The sequence below is a fragment of the Drosophila arizonae genome, chromosome 5 (genome assembly GCF_054131065.1).
Source record: "Drosophila arizonae isolate 15081-1271.41 chromosome 5, UAZ_ARI_1.0, whole genome shotgun sequence".
NCBI classification, from domain to species: domain Eukaryota; kingdom Metazoa; phylum Arthropoda; class Insecta; order Diptera; family Drosophilidae; genus Drosophila; species Drosophila arizonae.
Genome location: NC_142925.1, coordinates 20597034 through 20620006, shown reverse-complemented (window position 1 = coordinate 20620006; position 22973 = coordinate 20597034). Strand labels below are relative to the sequence as shown.

Genomic DNA, 22973 nt, shown 5'->3' with positions numbered 1-22973 from the left:
ATTCCTGGTACTTTGGAGGCGCTTCATCGAGGGCCACACGTACTGCAGGATCAGGCCAAGATCAGTGCGTTGTCATGTTTTGGCACTTGAGTGCCACAGCGTGGGCCACTCCTCTGCCGCTTGGGTTAATCAAAGCTGGCATATGCTCGATCGCAGCACCGTTTTTTTTTTTTTTGTTCATTGTTTTTTGCTGTTACCAGTGTTGATTTCTTTGCGGTCATTGATGCTGATGGCTCAATTGTGTGGACCACACGGACAGTTGCCACGAAATGTGGAGCAACCTCTGCATGTGTGTGCGTGTGTGTTTAGGGCACTTTGGCTGTTCATATGCAGATGATAGAGATTGCAGATCACCGAAAAAAAGGAAGAGCAAGACGAAGGACCACCATGACGACTTTTGGCATTAGCTGTGCGTGAGACTGCATACTGATGTGATTCATCAGACTTTGAGAAGATCAGCAATAAACAATTCCCAATATGATGATCAAATTAGATACCCCTAATATAAAAAAAAGATTAAATTCAAATATTCTTTACATATATAGCATATCTCAACCCAAACTAACTTTAGATCTATTCATTTGTATGCCCAACATAATTATATTCTGCATATTAATAGACTCGACTTCCTCAGAGAGAACCCCGTTAGGGCCCTCTCAATCCCTTCGCTCCGATCTCAACTGATCTTAATCAATGAAAGTGATTTGTTGTCACACATTTGTCACTGTACAAAACACTCATCAAATTCGTGGGGCGAGGCCCCGCTGAAGAGCTCAGAGCTCGTTCCCGATCGCGTCTATTGATAAGAGTCCAATACAAAATTGTGACTCACTTGGGCACTTCAACGGCAACCGATCGAGCAGGCAACACTCTCGGCCCTCCAATTAGATTAATTAGCCACGGCCGGTTGATGCATTGCTGTCGCATTGACTCGACTGACAATCGATGGACTGGATCAAGGCTTCGGCTAGAGCGCATGAAATGTCAGCCGGAGTCAACTTCTAAGTGCATTCAATTGTCAGCAATTTAGTTGCCGATAAGCCGCTGATTAATATGTTGCATGAATGAATAATGTCAACGTATCGTTGCGATAATTACGCTAGACCCGAACTGAACAGAAACAATTAAAGAAAAGGAGAGCTGATGACAGAGAGAGAGAGAGAGAGAGAGAGAGGGAGAGAGAGAGAGGGAGAGGCAGACAGGCAATATGCATATAGTTATGTATTAAGCAAACATTTCTATGTTTTTACTTTAATGAAGCCATAATTTATCGCCAACAGCACGCGGACACGCAGCCCCGCTAAAAAAAGAAAGAAAATAATAATAATATAAATAAGGGCCACACTCGACGCGACTTGGACCCAGCTACGACTCCGACTCGGCTCTGGCCCTAGCTCTGACTCTGACTCTGACTCTGGCTTTTGGTATCGGCTAGGCCCGTCGACAGACTGACACCTGCGCGTGTAAATTAGCCGACGTTCGGTTGCTGGCCCAAGGCGAAATGCCTTCAAAATTGCTCCACGCGACACTTGGGCCGTGTGCATAGAGACGACGGGTCTAGAGTGGTCTGGGGTGGCCCACAGTTGCTAGCTGCTCGGTGGTCTAATTAGAAATCAACTTGTCAATTAGCCAGGCAGCAACATACACCCAAACAGCCGAGATGTCATGTTTCCCAGTTCCCATTTGCTTTTTACCGAATTTGTGTGTGTGTGGGTTTTTCAGTGATCGATGCGAAAACACGGCCCGAAAGAAATTATATGGCTGCTGTTTGCTGTCGATTCAAATTTTTCAATTTCACGAACACCAGCGTTGCAAGTGTGTCCAGTTAAACCAACAAACAGCGACCAGCACATGTTGTCCGAGCCGGGCCTTCGATCGATTGTCGAAGGTGTCCCCAGAGAAGTTTCGATGTGCAGGTGAGCGGCAGTCGGAGTCGAGACTCGAGTCGAGTCTCGAGTTGCTCTCCCTCCTGTGTGTGGAATTCTCAGTTTACGTGGAATTTCGACGCTTAACTAATGATGCTCATCAGGCGCTCAATGGCCACGGCTACTGTATCTGTATCTGTGTCCGTATCTGCATCTGCATCTGCGTTGGCTTCTGCGGCAACTGCAGCGGACGGCATCTGTATCGCTGATCGCTTCTGGATCTTGGTTGACTTTCCTTGGAATATCGAACGCGAACGAAAATTAATTTTCGATACCGAAAATAACATTCCAAAACTTAATTAGCTGCGAGTATTATGAAAAATTGCAGTCATTAATGTGTTGTTGTTGTTGTGGTTGTCTCTTCTTCTTTTTGTTTTTGTTTATTACCATCAAATTGAGTTTTCCAATTCCCAACTGGACGCAGAGGCAGACGCAGACATTGGCCGCTGCTCATCAGGTACCGTGTAAAAGGCTTTTCCGCATTTCTTGCCACGGCCACAAAACCTTTGGCCTCCCCTTGCCAAAAGCCGCGACCAGCAACAGCAAACGATCATACAGAGCCACAGCCGACGTCTGTCTCTCAGCCTCTGTCTCGGGCTCTGTCTCAGCTTCGTACATGCCACAGTTGGAGCCACTGAGCCACAGACACGGCATCTGGACCACCCAAGTTGCGTTTGGCTTAAGACCATTGGCGAGTGGCAGTCGGCAACAGCAATATCAGCAACAGCAACAACAACAACAACAACAACAGCAACGGCGGCAGCGGCAGCTATTAAGCTTGCCCCAAGTTGAGGCACTCGATGATTACTTGAAATTCAATTGCAGTCCATTAGGAGTGATTAATATGTATGCGATTCGAAAGCGAAGAGCGCCACGGCCAACGAAAGAGCGCAAAAATGCATTGCACTTAAAATTATTGACACTTTGAATCGAATGCAACCCATTGCCTTGCCTACGTGATGCAGCTACTGTGCCCAGAGCTCTCATCTTCCTCTCTCTCCCCCTCTCTCTTTCTCTCTGTATTTCTGTCTCTCTTTGAATCGTTCTCTCTTAGCTAAGAGCTGAAAGAAGCTAAAAGAAGACATTGCCACATCGAGGACCACACACGAAGCCAACTTCCTTGCTCCAACGCCACAGGCAACCACAACAACTACAACAACTACAACAACAACAACAAGCAAGAAGAAGATGAACTGCAGCCACAGTAGTTTTGCGGCTCGTTACGTTCCAGTCGCAGGGCCTGCCCCAATCTCCTTTTGGCTTCGGTCCTGTCCTCGAGCGATCTTCATCATCGCGTTCGTCATTTGGCTGTGTCGTGGTGCGGCGCCAAATTGCAGCGAGGTAAGTAAAACAGCGTTTAGCTGTTGTAGCTGTTATGATCTCTGGTCAGGCAACAAACAGTCAGCGCCAAGAGAAACGCAAAAAACAGCCTCAGACATCTAAGAGAACATCCTCAGCCGCATCGAGTTGAGTCTTTGGACTTTGACTGTTAGGCAATTGCAACATAGTTTCGAGCCAAGTCGAGTCGAGTCGAGTCGATCAATAGAGAGTTTCTTATCACAGGCAAGTCAACTAGCGTGCGTGCTTGTTAAGTAATTACAGAGCTTAGTTAATTGATAGACAGGCTTAACAATCAGTGAATTATCTTGAGATTTGTAGAAGAAAAAACCATTTTCTTTGTATGTCTTTATGTTGTGGAAAGTGAGACGTGTTTAAAATTAATTCATTTACCAATCAATGGTATATTAAGTATTTGTTCAGATTCTTAATTATTAAAGGCATTTATAATAAATTTTTATCTCATAATAATCAAGGGACTTACCATCTATCTATTCAATATTACATTATACTGTTTATAATATTATTAATTAATTATTTATTATTAATTTTTATTTTTTTTTTATTATTTTATATTTATTATCTATTAATTATTTATAATATATTCATTATTTTTTATTCATTATTATATCTTACCTAGAATACAAAGTAAGATTTTCTTTGTTCATTTAGCTGGAAATACCTGAACCACTTAGACGATTCCACTTTCTCTCTCCATCTCCCTCCATCCCTCTCTCATGTAAAAGTGTTTTACAGCACGCTTCTGGTCCATTTCCATTCCTTTATTGAATCCGAGTGATTCACATTTTACTTTTTGTATACAACTTTTAGGTTCCTTTCTGAATTGAGCGTCATAAAAGCAGGGCTCGAAACTAGATGTCATAAAGCCGAATTGATTCGCATACATTTTAGCATCATTTAACAGTCGGCTTTAAACATTTTTAAGACTGCGAGGCATTAAAAGGTCAGCATGCTGATAAAATATCTGCTTACAATGCTGAAGAGTGCAATTATTTCAGTCTTAAGTCAATTGTCATAAATGTTCAGAGAAGTAAATGAGAATTGCTATACGATTCTAATTACAATTATGCAGCAATGGAATTCGCTCTCTATCGCTCTCCCTCTCTCTCTCTCTTTCCATCATTCTCTGTTTCACTTGTGAATTACATGCCATAAAAATCACACCAATTGCATCCGTTTCAAAAACTAGTTGCTATAAAACTCAAATTGCCTGCATATCTAATGTTGCCATCCTCTCTCCTTCTCTCTCTCTCTCTCTCTCTCTCTCTCTCTCTCTCACGCCCTAAAGTAGGTCTGTCTCCCCTCAATTTATTGTGTGCTCACTGTTCCATTTTCAGTTTCAGCTGCAACTGCAAAAAGAAAGCAAAAGAGTGCATTAAATCTCGCTGGCGAAATCCCACTTGAATTCTGCCAGTCTGCCACTCCCAGGCCCAAGCCCAGGCCCAGCCGCCCCCTAGCGTTTTATGCAACATTCTTGTTTCATTTTCTTCTCTCTCTCTGTGTGTGTGCGTGTGTGTGTAGTAGGGTAATTTTTCTGAGAATGAAAAGCATGAAAAAAGGCAGCGCGAAGCAAAAGCTCAATTTGTACCTCAATTAAGGCGTCGTCGAGGCATCGCCACCATGGCACAGTGGCGCGAAAGCTGTTCAACTTGTGCTTGTGGCGCATATCCGTTTCCGCACCACCCAAACACCCATACGCCCAATCAACCAAGCACTCAGGCTCCCAACCACCCTTCATTGAGTTATGGCCCCAACTCGTGCTTGAAGCGCTGCACGAACGCAGATAAAAACTGTTTGGCGCTGTTCGCCTTCTGCTGCTCTCTTGGGCTCTTGGGCTGGCCTCTGAATGGAGAGATAACCAACGGCGCAGCGCAATTTTCAACACGTTTCGCCAGGATACATACAACATCCTTTTTGCTGCGTTCACAGCACTTTATTCCACATTGCGCCACCTCCTCTCTGCGCCGTCTGCATTCGCGTCCTTTTTTATTGCGCCAATGTTGGAGCTGCAGTTTTTTGTGTTTTCTCTTCTTTTTATTTTTTAGCTTGTTTTAAGCTCTTTTTTGTTTGCCTTATTGAGCTTTCAGCACTTTCGCTTGTCTGCCTGGGCTGCCTGGGCTGCCTGTTGTTGGTAACAGGACAGCAAACAAGGGGCGGCCACTGGGGCTGAGACTGGGGACAGGTGAGGGACTAAAAAGTGCAGAATCAAATAATTTACTTTCCAATTCGCGCCGAGATCACGTTTTTAATTTGAAATTTTACAACTTGCGCGCACAATGTTTATTTTTCCCGCCAGCTAAAGGGGGCGATAGGGCGTGGGGTTGCAGCAGGGAGCAGCGGCGGGGCTACAGATTCCAATTCCGATTCCGATTTCAAGTGCTTTGGCTGGTTGGCTGCCCCAGCAATGGGGCGGCTGTTGGAGCCGTGCTGGGGTTGTTTCTCGTTGAATCAGAATCAGCCACATTTGTTTACATCACAGTTACATGTGTGCGTGTGTGTGTATGTGCTCACTTTGCATATAAACAATTTGTTTTGACACTCGCATGCATTTAGCCACGTTTCTATAGCGGAAAAAGTTGGAAAAGTAATAACGAAATTCTCGCTGTGGTTAACAGGATTTGCGAATAAGGAAAAGTCCGAATTGGAAATATCCTTTAACACCTGAAACTAGATTATGTTTGTATACAATTTGTATAAGACTCAAAGAGTGAAAAACAAAAACTCTTTTATCTCTGAGACTATCTCTAAGGTTCTCTCTCTCTCACTCTCTCTGCTTTTATTTCCTCACAAACTGAACTTTCTAGTTATTATGCTCTGTGACCTCTTTTGGCTGTTATGGCGAAACAATACAAAACTAATTTGTTTCATTGCGCAAATATTTTCATTTAATTTGAAATGCGAAATGTTTGTCTTGGGCTCGGTCAGTCGCCAGTGACTTTAACTCTGGCCCAGCTCTGGCCTCGGCTCTCGCGGCTTCACACTCGGCCTCCATTAATTAAACCAAATTTGGCTATAGCCCACCCACAATGGCACGATGCTTACGTGCGAGTTTGATATATGATCGAGGCTTATTCACAATGAAGAGAGCGAAAGAAAGAGAGAGAGAGAGAGAGAGAGAGAGAGAGAGAGAGAGAGTGCAAGAGATCGTTAGCGTTGCAAACAATTTTGGATTTGGGAACTCTTTTTGCATTACGCGGATTTCATCGCATGATAAATGACAAATTTCCGCCGCACTTTGCGGCGATATTCGAAAAGAGCTGAAACTCATTGTTTGTCATATATTCAAATGCCAAAATATTGTCATTATCGGGCTGCGAATGTCTGTCTGTCTGTTTCCCTGTTGCCTGGACATTGTGTTCGGTTCGCATCATTTGTCTTGCAATTGGTGTTGCCATCTTCTACTCCTGGGGGGCCAACACACAACACAAAGCACGCCACAGACAGCAGCAGAGGCAGAGGCAGAGGCAGAGGCAGAGGCAGAGGCAGAGGCAGACAGACGCCCCACTCGCATACTTATCCCCACCAGCTAATGCATTTCTGTCGCCAACAGTCAATAACCTTCTTCGCTGTGGCATCAGCTTGTTAGCCAAATGCCCTTACAAGAGTTTGCATAGTGATACGATCACACTTTAAGTACTTTTATAAAGTCTACAAATATGTTCTACTATCACCTATGCATATCGAGGAATGAGTAACACTTAATTTAATGTAATTTAAAATTGTTTCAAAAATCTTTGTTTCAATGAGGCAAATTAGCTTTGTTTACTTTTTGCATTATATTTTAATATCTGAGTTGTGCAGGAAAAAAAGACCTTTTAGAAAATTTTTTTTTTTAATCTTTTTTTTTTTTTAATTTGTTATTCAAAAGCCACATGCTTTCAATACCAATTCAAATTAAATACACTACAATTCCAATTTATTTTATATAAATAAATATATATTGTTTACTTTACAAGTTATGTTATTTCATATTTTTCTTTTTACAATATTTTAAAATACAAACATTTACATTTTTGAAATTTATTATAATTTATTTGAATTTTTAAATTATTATTGTTTACTAATTTATTTTATATGTATTTTTTACTGTAAAAAACATTTTATATATGTACGGTAAGCTCCATCAATGTCGAATACCCCCAACCTTCAACAGCAATATGTAAGTACAATAGAATACGGCTATAATGACTCTCAAGGGACCGTCGCGACGGTATACCTGGATGATAATATAACCGTTTAAGTTTGCTCATAAAAGTTTGTCTGAGGATCAAAATTTTCGTCGCAATAACCGTACGGAAAAACATTTTTAAAAATATTAATATTTTAATATTTATAATTTTTTTATTTGTTATTTATTTATTGAAATATAATTTGAAAACGTTTGTTTCCTTTTTCAACTAAAACCAATCTAATGCAAGCTTTACCTCTACTCTTTACGACGGGGTATTTCTTAGTCAGTCACTGTCCCATTACACCTCTTACGTGCTTATTAATTTCACAGCTCTGTGGGGCTGCTTGACCCACAGTTCAAATAAATAATTGTATTTCGTTTGTTACTTTCGGGCTTTGGTTTGTCGTCCCCGTCGTCGTTGTTGTTGTTATTGTTGTCGTTGTCGTTGTCTATTGATTTCCCGCCTTCCTCAATCTCCATTCGTATACTCAGTTCAGGTCCAAACACGAGTCTTTAAGATGTTGCGGCGCGCCTTGAGACGGCGTCTGGGGAAACACCTCAGTGACATTTGCATAAAATTCAATTGGCTGCCATATTTATGGCCTATGATTATTAAATGTGGTGTGTGTGTGTGTATGTCTGTCTGTGTGTGTGAGTGTGTGTTTTGCCATTAAACATTAATAAGCACAAAATAATGTTAATAATGTCATCATAATAGTCGTCGTCGTTGTTGTTGTTGTTGTCGTTGTTGTTGTTGTTGTTGTTGTTGTTGTTATTGTTGTTAGGGCCACCAGGAAAACTTCGACAATTGGAAATGATTTGAGACCTTTTCCAGCCGGTGTGTGGCTTGCATTTATTCATTATGTATTTATGGCTTGTTGGGAAATTCAATTTCGAATTCGTTTGCTAACAATTTCGATGCCTTCAATTACGACTATATCCGCTTTTTTCATTTTTCGGGAGGGCTAGCCATTAGCAGGTCTGGTGGTCTGGTGGCGCCACACCTGGACAGCTCCCAACGGGCATTTCATATTTCATATGGGCTCACATGTTCTATTAGATTTGTAAATTATTATTCACATTTGCTGTTATGGCCTTGTGAGGTCATAAAAAGAACCTTGTCTACTCGACGGGAATAACTGAATAAATAAAGTGTTTACCATCAAACACTCAAGTTGTTTGAGCATTAAGTGAAGCCTAGAAGGCGTTCATATTCCCTTTTATTATAGTTTACTTATTAACAGCTTTACTTGAGAATAGTAATAAATGAATATATGGACAAAAACGGGTTGAAATCACATAATATTTGAAATTCGTTTCTGAAAAAGAATTCATTCATTCGCCTGAAAAGAATAAAAATATAATTTATTCGTTGTCATAAAAAATCCCACACGGCTTACTTAATTTTATGGCATAAGGAAATAGAATTGAATAATTACAAAATATATAGATGTAAGATCTGTCCATATAATATCTTTTCTTTATTCTATTTAATATTTTGTATTATCAATATGTGTTCAAACTGTTGGGAGTTAAAATAGAATATTTTCTTTATCAAGGAAAGCAAATTTATTATAAAGCAAGTTTTTTGATTGAGTGTGCAGATTTTGAAAAAAGAATTGGTAAGAATCAGGAAAACTTTCTCTTTGTCTCTCGTCGCTCTCTCTCTCTCTCACACTCGTTCTCGCTTTCGCTCTCTCTCTCTCTCACTCACTCTTGCTCTTTGTCCCTCTCGATTTAAAAAGTACTAAAACATAAAATTATTCTTGGTTTTCACTAAGTTTCTTTATAATATAATAGAAAATGCAAATTAGTACGAAGAAAATACAAATAAAATTATTTTGTCTAAAAATGAAAAATATCTAATATTTTTCATTCAATTTATTAATAATGACTACAGAAAATAAGCCTAAAAACTAAGTAATTAGCAATTCTTTGAAATTATTTCAACGCCTTTTAATTTATATAACAAATAAATAGTCATAATTTTTCTCAAATTACATTTTTATTTATATACATACTTTGTAACATTATTATTATTATTATTTAGATGAAATCAGTTTAAACGAGTTAAAACGCTGTATTTTCATAATTGAAAATCGATTCGAGTCGCTGGCACGTCCATTGATAGTGAAATGGTCGAGGCGCCTTTGTTGACCGAGTCACTTAGCGGGGCATTGAGAGCAGTTAGCGGCTCACTAACAAGATACGAACGAAGCCCGCGAGCAACTGAGAGCGCTGCAAGTGCGAATTGGCAGTCAAACAAAGGCGCAAGCAGTGGAACAATTAGCGTCCTGCCAGTCCCTGCTTAGCACCCTCCCACCCTCGCACTGGGAAGACAATCAATTACAATTACGTATTTAATACTTAGTTGCAAATCTCACAAGTTAACAGCTCAAATATTGAAGCAACGCTAAGCGCCGCCAGATGGCATGGAATGGGTATGGTAGATGGAGATGGAGATGGAAATGGGAATGGGGATGGAGTTGGGGACTCGAGTCAGTTCCAGTCGCAGCTCTGGCTCGATCTCGGCCTGGAGCTGGGCGAGAGTCTTGAGCAAGTCGCTCAAATGCGTTGAGTCAACACAATTGACGTTTCGAGTTGACGGCAATGATGATGTGAATGTGAATGTGAGTGCGAGTGTGAGTGTGAGTGCGAGTGTGTGGATATGTTGGCGTTGACTTCTGCTGAAAATGTGGCCAAGTGTGGCTGCCGCCTGGCATTTGCCTCTCGCATTTGAATGTTTGTTTAGGCCAAGTTGGCAGCGCATGAGATACGCTTTAGCCTGTAGCCTCTGTAGCGCCAGAGCGGGACAGCAGCGTTCACTTCAAGATACTCGCTATCCCACCAAAGCCACGAGAGACTCCAAGACATCCAGACAGCCGGACAGCCAGACATCCAGACACCGAGCCGAGCCGAGTCAAACTCAGCGCCTGTCTGTTGGCCATAATTGAGTGCACTTTCCATGGAACTGGCAGCGATTATGAAATGCCATCAGCAACTGCGCCATCAACTGCGCCAGCACCATCAACTGCAACTGCAACTGCAACTGCAACTGCCACGGCAACTGCAACGGCAGCTATAAACGCGCAAATGGCGTACATCAGACATAAAAGCTGTGCCTCGCATCCCACTAGGGGCTGTGAGGCTGTGGAGCCGTGGGGATAGGGGTCGATGGGTTGAGTGTGGGGGTGGCATTTTATTATCGCATCGTAAATCAATTGATAAAGCGAAGCGGAAACAAGTGGCAGCTCCAATTGCCCATTGCAGCAAATAAATCTAGAAGACGCCGCTAACATTTTCGACATTTACTAGATGCACACAAACATAGAGAATATTATTGGCGCTGACACTGCAAGAAAATTAAGAGACACAAAACTCAAATCAAAGACAATCGATGAGAATGTGAAGAAGGTAAGGAAATTGTTAAATTATTAATGAATAAATAATAAATTAAAATTATAATATTGATTTATAATTATATATGTTACTTCTACAAACAAATCAATAAGAATGTGAAGAAATTAAGGCAATTATTAAGTTATTAATATTATAATATATATTATGTATTTTTATTAATAATTAAATCAATATTATTTTTATTAATTCTACAATAAATCGATGATAATATGAAGATGTTAGGAATATTGTTAATTCATTAATATTATATAGATTATACTATGTGTTTTTATTAATTAATGAATTATTATTAAATTTATCATTTCTATTTACAAAATTATTTTTTGGTATTTTTAAGTTTGTTACAATTGTTACATGCAGCTAATAAATATTTATTTTATTTCTTATTTAATGCCAATTTATTATGATTTAGATATTTAAGGACACAGTAATGCTAGCTGTAATATGATTACAAAAAAAAATATTTCTTCTATATTGAATCTGTGACGCCTTTAACTCAATCAAAACAAACTCAAAGTGCTAAAGAAAGAAGATGGAAAATGAATGATAATGAATTTGACTTTCAATGTAGTTTCTATAACGTTCAATTATATTTGCATAAAAGGCTTACACACATGCTCTAAGTGTGTCTGCAGTTTAATAATTGAATAAGTGCAAATTACCATATGAGTGTAAAAGATTTTTCTAGAAAGAGAGATGGAGAGAGAGAAATCTGATATATATAGAATGTTTTACAAACTTTTCGTATATTTAAGTAGCTAAGGCTTACTCGAATTTCTATATTAACTTAAATATAAGATGCATTAAAATTAAATGCCATTTACTACAATATATTTTCCCTCTAGTCACTGCCCTAGTTTCTTGCAGTGTAGTCATCTCAAAGCGACTTTGTGCGACCAGCAATTAATACGACAAACTGTAAAATGCCGCCTCGGAGTTTGTAGGCAACACCGAAACCGAAATGCAATTAGCGAAGGGGCTGCCACGTGGCGATATCAAAGGGGAAGATGCCAGAAGATTTTGTGCCTCAAAGGCGCATAAATCACAGATGCTTGGGGCAGGAGAAGGGATGCAAGGGGGCGGCCAAGGGGTGCTGCCGATCGTTGGGCGCCCACACAGCAAGCGGCAAGTGCAGATGGCTTTGGGTGGGGTGGGGGCGGTGGCTGGGCATGATGAGGTTGACTTATGTGGCATACGCGCACATATGGGATTTTGTGGCTTTTTAATAGCCGATCGCTACATTGTAGCAAAGCGCAATTGGAATTCCTCAAGCTGAAATGGCAAAGTGAAATTTAGTGTGTCACTTGGCAATTTCTGCTAATTAGAAGTGTTGAAAAAGACTTTAGACTAGTTCCAGCTAGCAGCTCCAGCAGCGCCGGAGCCAGCTCATTTCCGGCTCATTTGAGTCGAGTTGAGCCACATGCAATTGTCTAATTGGTTCATTACGTGCCCAAATGGATTTGCGCCTCTATAAGACGCCTGATTTAAGCTGCTTGGCAATCGCTTCAAGGGGGGCGGGCAGAGGGCAGAGGGCGGGCAGGCCGTGGTGTGCATGTGTGGTATGGCATGTGGCAACATGGCAACGCACATAATCGTATTTCTTTCATTTTTGTTGTGGCGAGCATTTGGCGCAATTAGCGTTGGCATTAATTCACTTTATGTGGCCCGATCTCTGCCAGATTCGCATCAGCATCAGCTGCACACATCAACGCTTGCCAGTAAATGTCAGCTGCCGATCTGGTTGTGCCGCCACCCGCCAACCCCCACCCCCATCTCTCCCCCTCGCTGCCTCCCACAACAACTTTGTCTGTCTATGAATTTTCGCATTTTGAAATCTTTGCATTTATTTTCAGCAAATTAACGCGAGTTGCAGCTCGCCCGCTAAATCTGTGCTAATAAATCATTTGATGTGGTTGTTGTTGCTGTTGCTGTTGTTGTTGTTGTTGTTCGGCTGGGTGCAGTTTCATTTGATGGCAACCGTGTTGTCTTGTCACAATATTTGTTTATATGAAGATTTGGTTTTTAATTAAATGGCAGAGCATCAAATTGAATCGAATGCTGTTGCCGTCACTCAACCCCATCCTCATGCTCGTTCTCCGACTCAGCCACATCATTCTCATTGTCCTCATTGGGCTGTGATTGTGCAATTAGCGAATCATATTCGCCCCTCCACCGCGCTGCTTCTCCTGCTCATGGCAGTTGTGTTCTCTGACTGGTTCTCAGTCTCCCTCTCACCCTCGACTGGTGACAAGTTTACATGATTTAAAGTTGCGCCGGCGACGGCCTTTGATGTGAATGCGAACGCGAACGCGAATGCGAATGCGACAGTGGACATGTCATCTGAATGAAGGCGCCGTCGCCTGTCTGCCTTCAGCTGCTGCTACTGCTGCTGCTGCTGTTGCAGTAGCTGCTCAGTGGATAAGGCGTTGGGAGCTAGCCTATTAAACTGAATGCAGTCACATCTCACACGACTAATCCGCTATTTTCATATCAAATATTTGCAGTCACAGCATGAGACAACGCGACTGCTCCGACTCCGACTTTCCGCGTATCAAATTAATCATTAGCTCGTATATCACTCACCTTTAATGCAGATAGAAACATTTACTCACGCCATGTTAACATTATATTATGCATATTCATAAGCGACTTTAAGGCTTTCCATAAATTACACAATTTTATATATTAATTATAGCAGGTAGTATACATATATGTAAATTATACCGTATACATATATTTATAAGCCATGTAGAGCGAAGGAGAAAAACTAGATTTTTGTTTTTTCATTTATTTATATTTATTTATTTTTTTTTTTTACTCATAAGGAAACTGTTTAAGAACTATTCCGATATAGTTTAAATTACTAAATAATGTGCAGTAACACTGCAATACAATACAATACAATATATAATAATTAATATATATTATATTTGCATATCTATAAGCGTCATATTGATAAATCAACTCGATGCAATCCTCATTTATGTGGCAATAGCAGCACAATGCATTAAGGTAACTTTTAGTCGAATATTCTAGTTAGTTTTGATGAAGTTTATACTGAAATCCTTATGATATTATTAATACTATTAGTTGTAGACAACAAAGAGGGGTTTCTTATTAGCGCATTGTTTCATCTGTTTTTTTAACAAACAAAATTCGATTTAATTGAGATATTGAACATTTGAACGTGGCATGTAAAAGGCCTGAGAATGCGTTTCCCAATTCGTAAGATATATATCATCTTAATTCAAATCAAAACGGAACTCAATTTAGATCTGCAAAATTTTAACCTAAAGCAAATACTTGTAGATGGCTATAATCAGTACCAAATTATATTTCTTTCAAATCATTTATAAGTTTTAGAATTCCAGGCCATTCTATTGTCATTATATTATTTTAAAATCTAACATCAAAATGCAGATATTTGGGCAGATTTATATATTTATTTATTTATAATTTTCATTTATCTTACTCAGCGATTCTCATAAAACGCGTAAAGGCAATTTTCCGTCTCACTTTTAAATGGAATAAATAAAAAATCACATTTTAATTTTTTCAAATATTATTTAATTAATTTTTTTTTAAAGTTTTTTGTTTGTTTTTAGGTTTTTGTTTTAGCACATGGATTTCGATAAATTGCTTTTGTTTTTGTTTAGGTGCATGTGAATTGATGTTCATAAACTTTGTATTTTCTTTTGTTTGTTTTTAAAGCATTTTTTATGTTTTTATACATAACAATTTCGTTTTGCGTCTTAAAAACTAGAAATACTTCTTCGCCAAAGCGCTTTAATGTGTATGTGTGTATGTGTCTTGTCTAAGCTAGAAATTAATCTAAAGAACTTTTAAATTACTTATAACATGTCAAGCATACATACATACATATGCATTTATGTATGTGTGTATTTTTATATATAGAATTATACAAGAACGTAGGTGTTTTATAGAAATAAGATAGGGTAAGCTATTCGTGGCAAGACTGCAAAAGCTTTAACTATGAAGAAGCTGGAGCTTGAGCCCAACTAAACGATAATACTTTTTTTATATAGTTGAAAATAAATACTTGCTAGAGGGCCAACAGCTTTGAAGAGAACTCGATAAGCTTAAGGATACGATATACGATATTACGAATTTACGATATTTTTAGAGTTATGTATATTACAATTATATCACATGGAACAGTTTTGTACGCCGCACAAATTCACGAAGATTCCAGCAGCCAGCGAAAGGCTGGAGGATGGCGCCTTTTCTTCTATATATTGCACACTTAGGACCAGCCGGGGAGTGTGGGGAGCAGGGGAGCAGGCGAGCAGACGAGCAGACGAGCTGGGGGGAAGCTGTTTGCCATTTACGGTATCTGGCCGTTCATGCGCATCTCAAGCTCCTCCTCCTCTTTGGTCAGCGGCACCGTCGTATGATTGTACAGACCCTGGGCCATCAGCTGCAGGGCCAGAGGATTCTTCGAGCCCGTCGACTTCTTGATTTTGGCGCGCTTGTTCTGGAACCAGATCTTGATCTGTGCCTCGTTCAGGCCCAGCTCGGAGCTCAGCTGCTGGCGTCGTCGTTCGGTGAGGTAGCGATTCTCATTGAATTCGCGCTGTAAGAGAGAGCGGAAGAGAGAAAGAGAGAGGGAGAGATGAGCAAATTGTGTGCGCAATAAAAGGCAACTAGGGTCGGGTCAGGTCTGCTGTGCTAGGTAGAATCTGAGGCAAATCAATTATTTGCGGTTTAGTTGAAAGACATGTAGTGTGAGTGAAATATGAGCATGTCTAATTGGCTTAGTTGAGGACACTGGCATGGCCATGCCGTCGCCGTCGCCGTCGCCGTCGCCAGGATGCAGCGCAGCAGGCGGCGCAGCGTGTGTAAAGTGTGTAAATATTTTGGTTGTAAATATGACACAACATTGGAGGGATAACTGAGATGGAGTGGGATGGAGTGGGATGGGCTGGTATGGAGAGGATGCTTACCTTTAGGCGTGCCAATTGCTCGCTGGAGAAAGCAGTGCGTGGTCGCTTCTCGTCATTGGTCTTGTCCTTTGGTTGCTTGGGGCGACGGTAGCGGGGTCCTGCAATGCCATACAAAAGAGTAGAAAGTTAGTCGAGCGTGTTTGAAAACGAAAGAATGTCTCCCCCTTCCCCCTCACCCAAAACTCGCATATAATTAATGATATTAATGGTTTAATTAGCATATAGTATGTGTGTTTGCCCCAGACGCTGCTTTCTCGCATTTACTTGTGGCATGCAACGAGCGAGCGGCTCTGCCGCGTGCTCAATTTGTCAGCTGTCAGAGCAGCGTCTAACGAACTAAACGGAAGCAACGTCCATTCCAGACACGACATTCGCCATTTCAGCTCGACTTTTAATTAATATGACGAGCGACTTCACAGTGAGAATGGGAGAGAGAGAGAGAGAGTGAACGAGAGTGCCAAAAGTCAAGTCAAGCGAAAATGACTTAATAATCCCAAACTGCTTAATTCATATTTAGCTAATTGACAAACGATTTCTACTCTTAGCTAATTGCCGGCTCAGGGTCTAAGCCGAGCTGAGGTTATTTCGCAACCGACGATTTGAATTTTGTTTAGCTTAGAGTCTTGGAGCAATCGTCGACACATTGTAAATTATAATTTAATTGCCCGATTGCTTAGATAATTTGATTAATCTCGCGCTACGTAATCGCCGGCTATCAACGCCTTGTTGTTAGTGGATCTTGTTGGGCTGTTTCCATCGACACCAAATTAAAAAACCATTTCGAGTCATAAAAAAGCACTTAACTTGTCAATTAACGCATCGCAGCAATAACACCAACACACACACACACACATGCTGCTTGGAAAATAGATTTTCCTTTTGCTCTCTGCTCTTTAATGGGCACTTTCTCCGAGCAACGGCAACGGCAGGGATCGTCAATCGTCAGCGCGTTTTAGTGGCAATCGAATATGAAGTCGATGCGTGAATCGTGACCTCTGACCTTCGACTGGCTGTCGGCGATAGCCAAACGAGCCGCCTGCGCTACATGTTGTCACATAAAGTGTCAGCTTCAAAAGGCAGCAGCAGCAGCAGCCGCGCTGCGTGCGGCCCGACCCGGAAGGCTCAATAGGGCCAAAGGCACCCAAAGGCCGACAATCGCCGATCGAGAATTGACAATTGAGAATCGACAATTGAGAATTGAGAAATGAGAATCGAGCCCCGAACACCTAATTGTTGCAGTGTCCTTCGGTTTTTATGACAGTCAACAAGACACAAAACACGTTCATGAAAGGCTGCCGCTGCTCACAGCGTTGGAGGTGGTCCAATGCACCGAAAACAAACACACCCATGTGCCCGGCGACTCATGTGTGAGCGCTACGAGAGCAATTTGAGCCTGATTTATAATTCAGAAACTAATAAGAGCAATCGATAAGACGAGCATACAAAATAGAGTCGGATTAACTGCCGTAGTAGAAGCCTTGACAAAGGGGTTCCGATACTAGCTAAACGCAAGCAAGGAATTCACTAAAGAATATTCCAGCTAAGAGGAAATCAGGGAAAGTCTAGAAGACAAGAAAAATTTTGCTTAGCTGCTGCCGTAAATGACAGACCTGTATATAGTATATAATGCAGTAACTGACAGTACTTTATAATAATATATGTATATTTAGTTAAATATATATATTTAGTAGCTAGAGTGAGGTCCTATATTTATATAAATATAAATAGCTAGACTGAAGTCCTATACTGATAAAGTATTTATTAACTTGGTTTCAAAAATCTACTTTTATAAAAAATGCATCTATTCAAAACAAAAAATTTCTAAAATAGACAGTAATTCTAAAGACCTAAGACTTTTATATACTTTGCCAAAAAAAAAGCAAACTTAAGATTTTCCTAATAATCTTAAAAGCCCCGAAAACAAATTACAGATTAAGAAATTCACTGGTATTACTTTCTATATAAGACTCACTTCTTTCAGTTAGACTCGACAATTTCTGTCTAAAATACGGATCCCCTTCAATTCGAAGATCATTCCAATTGCTTTTTATATGATCCATAATAATACCCATTTAATAACAACTCCCCCATCTGTCCATAACCATATATAAACAATACACACCTGAGCTGGGACGATCGCTGTAGCGCGTGCAGTAGACCCACGCGGGCCACATCTCATTTTTGCCGCCGTCGGTGGTGGTGGAGCCCGTCTCGGAGCGCGTGTCGTCCGAGGACTCCATGCCGGAGTCACGGCTGACGGCCGATGGAGGAGGTATGGGCTGCGGGCTGCTGGCATTGTTGGCATTGTTGGCTCCGGTCAGGCGGCTGCTGGGCGAGGAGTTGAGCGAGCTGGCGGAGGAGGAGCAGGCGCTGCTGCTGCTGCTGTTGCTGCTGGCCGCTGTGGAGGAGCTGCTGCTGCTGATGGTGGATGCATTGGAGGCGGGTGGCGGACTGGCCAGCTGGCTGGCACTGCTGCTACTGCTGTTGCTCGGCGTTGTTGCCGGGGGCAGCGTCGACTGTGCTTGGCCAATCTGGGAGACGGTCTTGCACAGTGATCCCAGAGCGGACTTCTCCATGCTGGACTCCGTCAGCTTAGCCGTCGGCGGCAGCACAGCATTCGGATTGCCAGCGGCGCTGCGGCGTAGCCGGCTCTGCACGAGCTCCTCGTGGATGCGTGGATAGGCAGCCGGATTGAAGCAGTTGAGCAGATTGGCTCGCTCCAGCATCATTGCAGCGGTGGCTGCGGCGGCCGCCGCCTGCTGCTGCCGGCTGAACTCTAGCAGATCCACACGCGTAAAGGCGGAGGGCGTGGCAGCGGCGGCTCGATTCGCCTCGAAGGGGCGAAAGATGCTGGCCGCAGCCGCAGCCGCTGAGACGGCGCTCGATGGTTCGCCCTGCTTAGTCTGCTTGGCCGCATCCCCGAAGCGATCGCTAAGTATGTTTGAGATGGAGAAGGCCAGCGATGGTTTCGATTGCTTGGACTGCTGGTGAGCTGGTGGCGGCAGGCGAGCTGAGCCGGACACCGAGGCCGTGTCGTCCACATCAATGTCATCGTCCTCCTCCTCATCTTCCTCGGTGGTGGTGGTGGCCGTCTGGTTGTGGAAGCTGTCGCCGAGTATCGAGTCATTCTCCTCTTCCTTGATGGTCAGCGTCGAAGCGGGCGTGGAGCAGGCGCCCGTCGAATGGGCACCCGGTGAGCCACTGGCACTCAACCGCTGCTGGAGTGCAGCCGCATGCAGAGCGGCTGCATCAAAGGCCACCGATGTGGCCGGGTGATGAAAGACGCCAGCCGAGGCAGCCAGCTGCTGTTGATGGAGCTGCTGCAGCTGCTGGAGCTGATGCAAGTGCTGAAGCTGCTGCTGCTGATAAAGCGTTGCCGCCGTAGCGGCTGATCCCGGACCCTGCAGACTCATGTCCAGGGCTGAGATTGATATGGGTATTGCGTGAATGCGAATGTTCGCCGGATGCTGCAGTAGATGCGGGTGCTGCTGCTGTGGAGGCGAGTGTGGCAAACAACCTGGTGGACTGGGCGCTGATTGTGGACTGCAGCGATCCTCAAGGGCCATTTGTTCACTTCACTTGCTCAATTCAATTTCTTCTTCTTCTTCTTCTTCTTCTTCTACTACTTCTTCTTGTTCTACACTTTACACTTCACTAGAGCCGTGAATTCACTTTGGCAAATGTTTGCCTCTCGTTTTTGTAATACGCCAAATTTGTATCTTTATTTATTTGTATCTTCGTTTCGTTCTCGTTTTGCTGTTGCTGTTGCTGTTTGCTGTTCCGACAACTGCGACGCGCACGTCTGTTCCATGCGAGCTCAACGACTAAATTAACTAATCACAGTTGCCTGCCGCTGCGACGAAGCCAGCAGAAGCAGCCAGCGACCGATTGAACTGTCAGCGCGAGAGCGAGATAGTCGCCAGTGTTCGTGTTCGCATGGGGTGCACAATCGTATGCATGCGCCTGTGTGTGTGCATCCGTGTGTGCGGGAAAGAGCGAGAGCGAGAGAGTGTGTCGCGTCGCGTCGTCGTCGTCGTCAGAGCTCTGACAGTGACGAAGACGATGCTCAGACTTCGACTGTTCAACTGTTCGACTGATCGATTGGCAGAGCTGCCGTCGCTGCTCTCAGCTCTCAGCACTGACACACACACACTCTCTCTCACTCGCTCGCTCGCTCTCTCTCTGGCTGTGACACTCTGCACTGTTGTCACCTGTAATCTGACAGCGAGACAATGTTTCCAGTCAGCGCAATACAAGAGCGAATCAACGTCGAACCGGTTTTTGGAATTCGTACTGAGTTTTTGCTCGCTCACTCGTTCGCTTGCCTGCTCACTCACTCCGCCTTCACTTTGCGTTGGGGCCCGCGCTTGTTAGGGCTCGATATGACTTTATTATTGGGAGCTGTCATGCGGTTGACAACTGTGTCGCTGTCTGCGTCTGCGTCGTCGTCGTCGCCGTCGTCGTTGCCGTTGTTGCTGCCGCTCTCTCGCAGTGGGGCGTTGCCATGCAGCAGTATAGCTGGCCTGCTTGCACACATATGCGCATGCGGCGGAAAATGGCTGCGTTTGTTGGTTTTGCTAGTTGATTTATCAAAGTTGACGCTGTCTCAGTCTCTGTCTCTGTCTCTGTTGAAACGGTTGACTGATGCGACACACTACACTACCCACCCCCCTCGCAGAAACACTCTTACACTCTCTATGCTCCTCTCTCTTTTACACTGATGAACAGTCCGCATTTAGTTGTGTTGATTTTGTTTTTGGCCGCGACGTTTCAATCTAAAAACAACAACTTTATCGACACTCAGACGAACAGAATGATCGACAATCGACACACGCACATATGTATCTACACAAATATATCTATATAAACCTCTACATATATATTTATATATATGTATATCTTGGATGCCTTGAATCAATTAATTGATTCAGTGAAGCGCTTTGATTGATATTTAATTGTTTTTTAATTTATTTATTTAAATAGCGCGCATTGCATATTGAATACACATTAAATATCAATTTATTTAGCGAAGCGTTAAAACACAAATAAAAATTCATATAAAGCTATCGAAATTTGGCATTGATCACCAAAACTCCAAAAACTCTTATCTAAATTCAAATCACGAAAAATGTGAAACATGTGTAGCAAATATATACATATATATATTTGTAGATATAACTGCTAAAATATATCAGATAAATCAAGAAGAAGAAGAAGAAGAAGAAGAGGAATGACCAAATCTGCGCTCGCTAATGAAATTCATTAAAATGTGATATTTATTGTTAATATTTCTTACTCTGCCTTCTTGTGAATGAGAGCTTTTGTACACCTGATTTATTCCGAATTAAAATTATTGTTAGATAAAAAAACAATACGAATGCCATTTCTGGTTTCCTATTTTCATTTATTATTCAGAAACGACATAATTAATAAGCCATAAGAACGCCCCAACAATAGCTCCAAAATTTCAAATTTCAGAATTTGAAATTTTTTTTAACCCAACCCGTTTTATGGTAAGCAACAAAAGTGTCACACACCCATATACACACGTAGAATTAATTTAATTTTTATGCGCATTTTTTATTTAAATTGCAGCAAATAAATAAATATACTTATTTAAACTAATTTTGGACAGTTAAATTAATTAAATAGCGATAAGCAAAAATGCATTAACGGCGCGCTTAACCGTTTCGGAGTTAACCGTTTCGAAACACTCACTCACTTCCAGTCCACTTGACGGCAGTCAGCCATTACGTGCCCACTGGAAAGTCGAAAATTCGAACTCCAAAGCAGGCTGCCACAGCTAGCTGGCCCGCTCGCACCCATTGCTGTGCTGAGCCACACACAAAGAGAGAGCACCAAAACAATGGCTGCTGCTGCTGTTGCTGTTGCTCTTGTTTCGGCTTTGCTGTCGCTCTGCTGCGCTGCGCTGCCGACGGCTCTGAGCGACAATAAAAGCAGCTGTTGATTTTTCCGCTTAGCGCTTGCCGCCAACCCCTTTGCGTTACGCTTTTATTGCCATGATTTTCAATTATTACTGTTGTCATGTTTGCTTCGGATTTGCGTGCTCGACAAGCGATGGCCACAAAGGGTTAAACAGCCGCCGACAGTTGCGTAAAAACGCGTTAATTAAACTTTTTTAACTTGTTTTTGATTACACGTACATACATTTTTTATGTCTCTGCGCTTGTATCTAACGAGCGCTGGGAGTTGCCTGCCAGCTGCTAATGAGCCAAGTTTTCTCCCCCTCTCCCATTCCACAAAACACACTTACTACTGTTTGCGGCTAATGATTTGCTATCTGTTATACTCTTATACTGTTATACTGTTTTTTTCACTACAGGCAATGAATACAAGTGCAAAATGCATTTTAATCTTAATTGCTGCGACAACTTAATTTGACCCGCGACACTTTTTCTGTTCGCTCGCTTATCTCATATGCAATTTCTGCTCTCCCCCAGCTCCATTTTTTAATATTTAACCAAAAAAGAAACGAAACAAAAACACATGTCTGACAAGGCAGCCACGAGCGCGCCCTCTGGCGGTCAACGACGCTAAATGGCTTTAACCAACGCTCAGTTTGGAGTCTTCCTTCTCTGTGTGTTAGTGTGTGTATCTGTGTTAGTGTGTGGGGGTAATTTAAAATTCATATTTTACACGCAGAAGAAACGCGTTTTCCATGCGTCGGTCTTCAGCTTGTGCTGAGTGCCAGCGTGAGAGGCGGCGAGAGTTATTAATGATGCCAGCTAAAGTCAGAGCATACCATATACATTAACACATACACACAAGTATATAGTTGTATTAGTGCGTTAGCATCAGTATTACGCCTCGGCCTGTACCCAATTTCCTAACTTGAGAGCCTTACCATCGGCTAAGCCTGTGTCTCCGACATCCATTTGTATATTTTATTGCAGGATAATTTGTAATCTTCTAATTGCAGTGTTCAACAAAGTTAAGGTAATGCATTTAGTAACAACTAGTATTAAATATGGTTAAAGATGTAGGTAGTAGCCCTAAGTAGTTAAAAAAAAGTATTATATAGTAGATATAGATATGTATCAACGCTTAGAATTGTATAAAGACACAAATTTTTTTGTTTTTATATTATTAAATAAAATTAGTAATATTTCAGTC

The 22973-nt window shown here is 42.0% G+C and overlaps 1 protein-coding gene across 1 annotated transcript; it reads right to left on the bottom strand.

The window, feature by feature from the left end:
• Window positions 1-14440: 14440 nt before the first annotated feature.
• Window positions 14441-19929, bottom strand: en (engrailed). The gene is made up of 3 exons (XM_089470453.1): window positions 17962-19929; window positions 15840-15937; window positions 14441-15469 (listed from the first exon to the last, which is right to left on the bottom strand). The coding sequence occupies exons 1-3, from the start codon at window positions 19403-19405 to the stop codon at window positions 15221-15223; spliced, it is 1791 nt and encodes a 596-aa protein (XP_089326579.1). The 5' UTR covers window positions 19406-19929; the 3' UTR covers window positions 14441-15220.
• Window positions 19930-22973: the final 3044 nt, after the last annotated feature.

Excerpts from the sequence above, each read along its gene's own strand:
- en (XM_089470453.1), bottom strand. The coding sequence starts at position 19,405 with ATGGCCCTTGAGGATCGCTGCAGTCCACAATCAGCGCCCAGTCCACCA. Across the intron at positions 15,938-17,961 it reads CAGCGATCGTCCCAGCTCAG|GACCCCGCTACCGTCGCCCC; the intron begins GTGTGTATTGTT and ends ATGGCATTGCAG. Across the intron at positions 15,470-15,839 it reads AGCAATTGGCACGCCTAAAG|CGCGAATTCAATGAGAATCG; the intron begins GTAAGCATCCTC and ends TCTCTCTTACAG.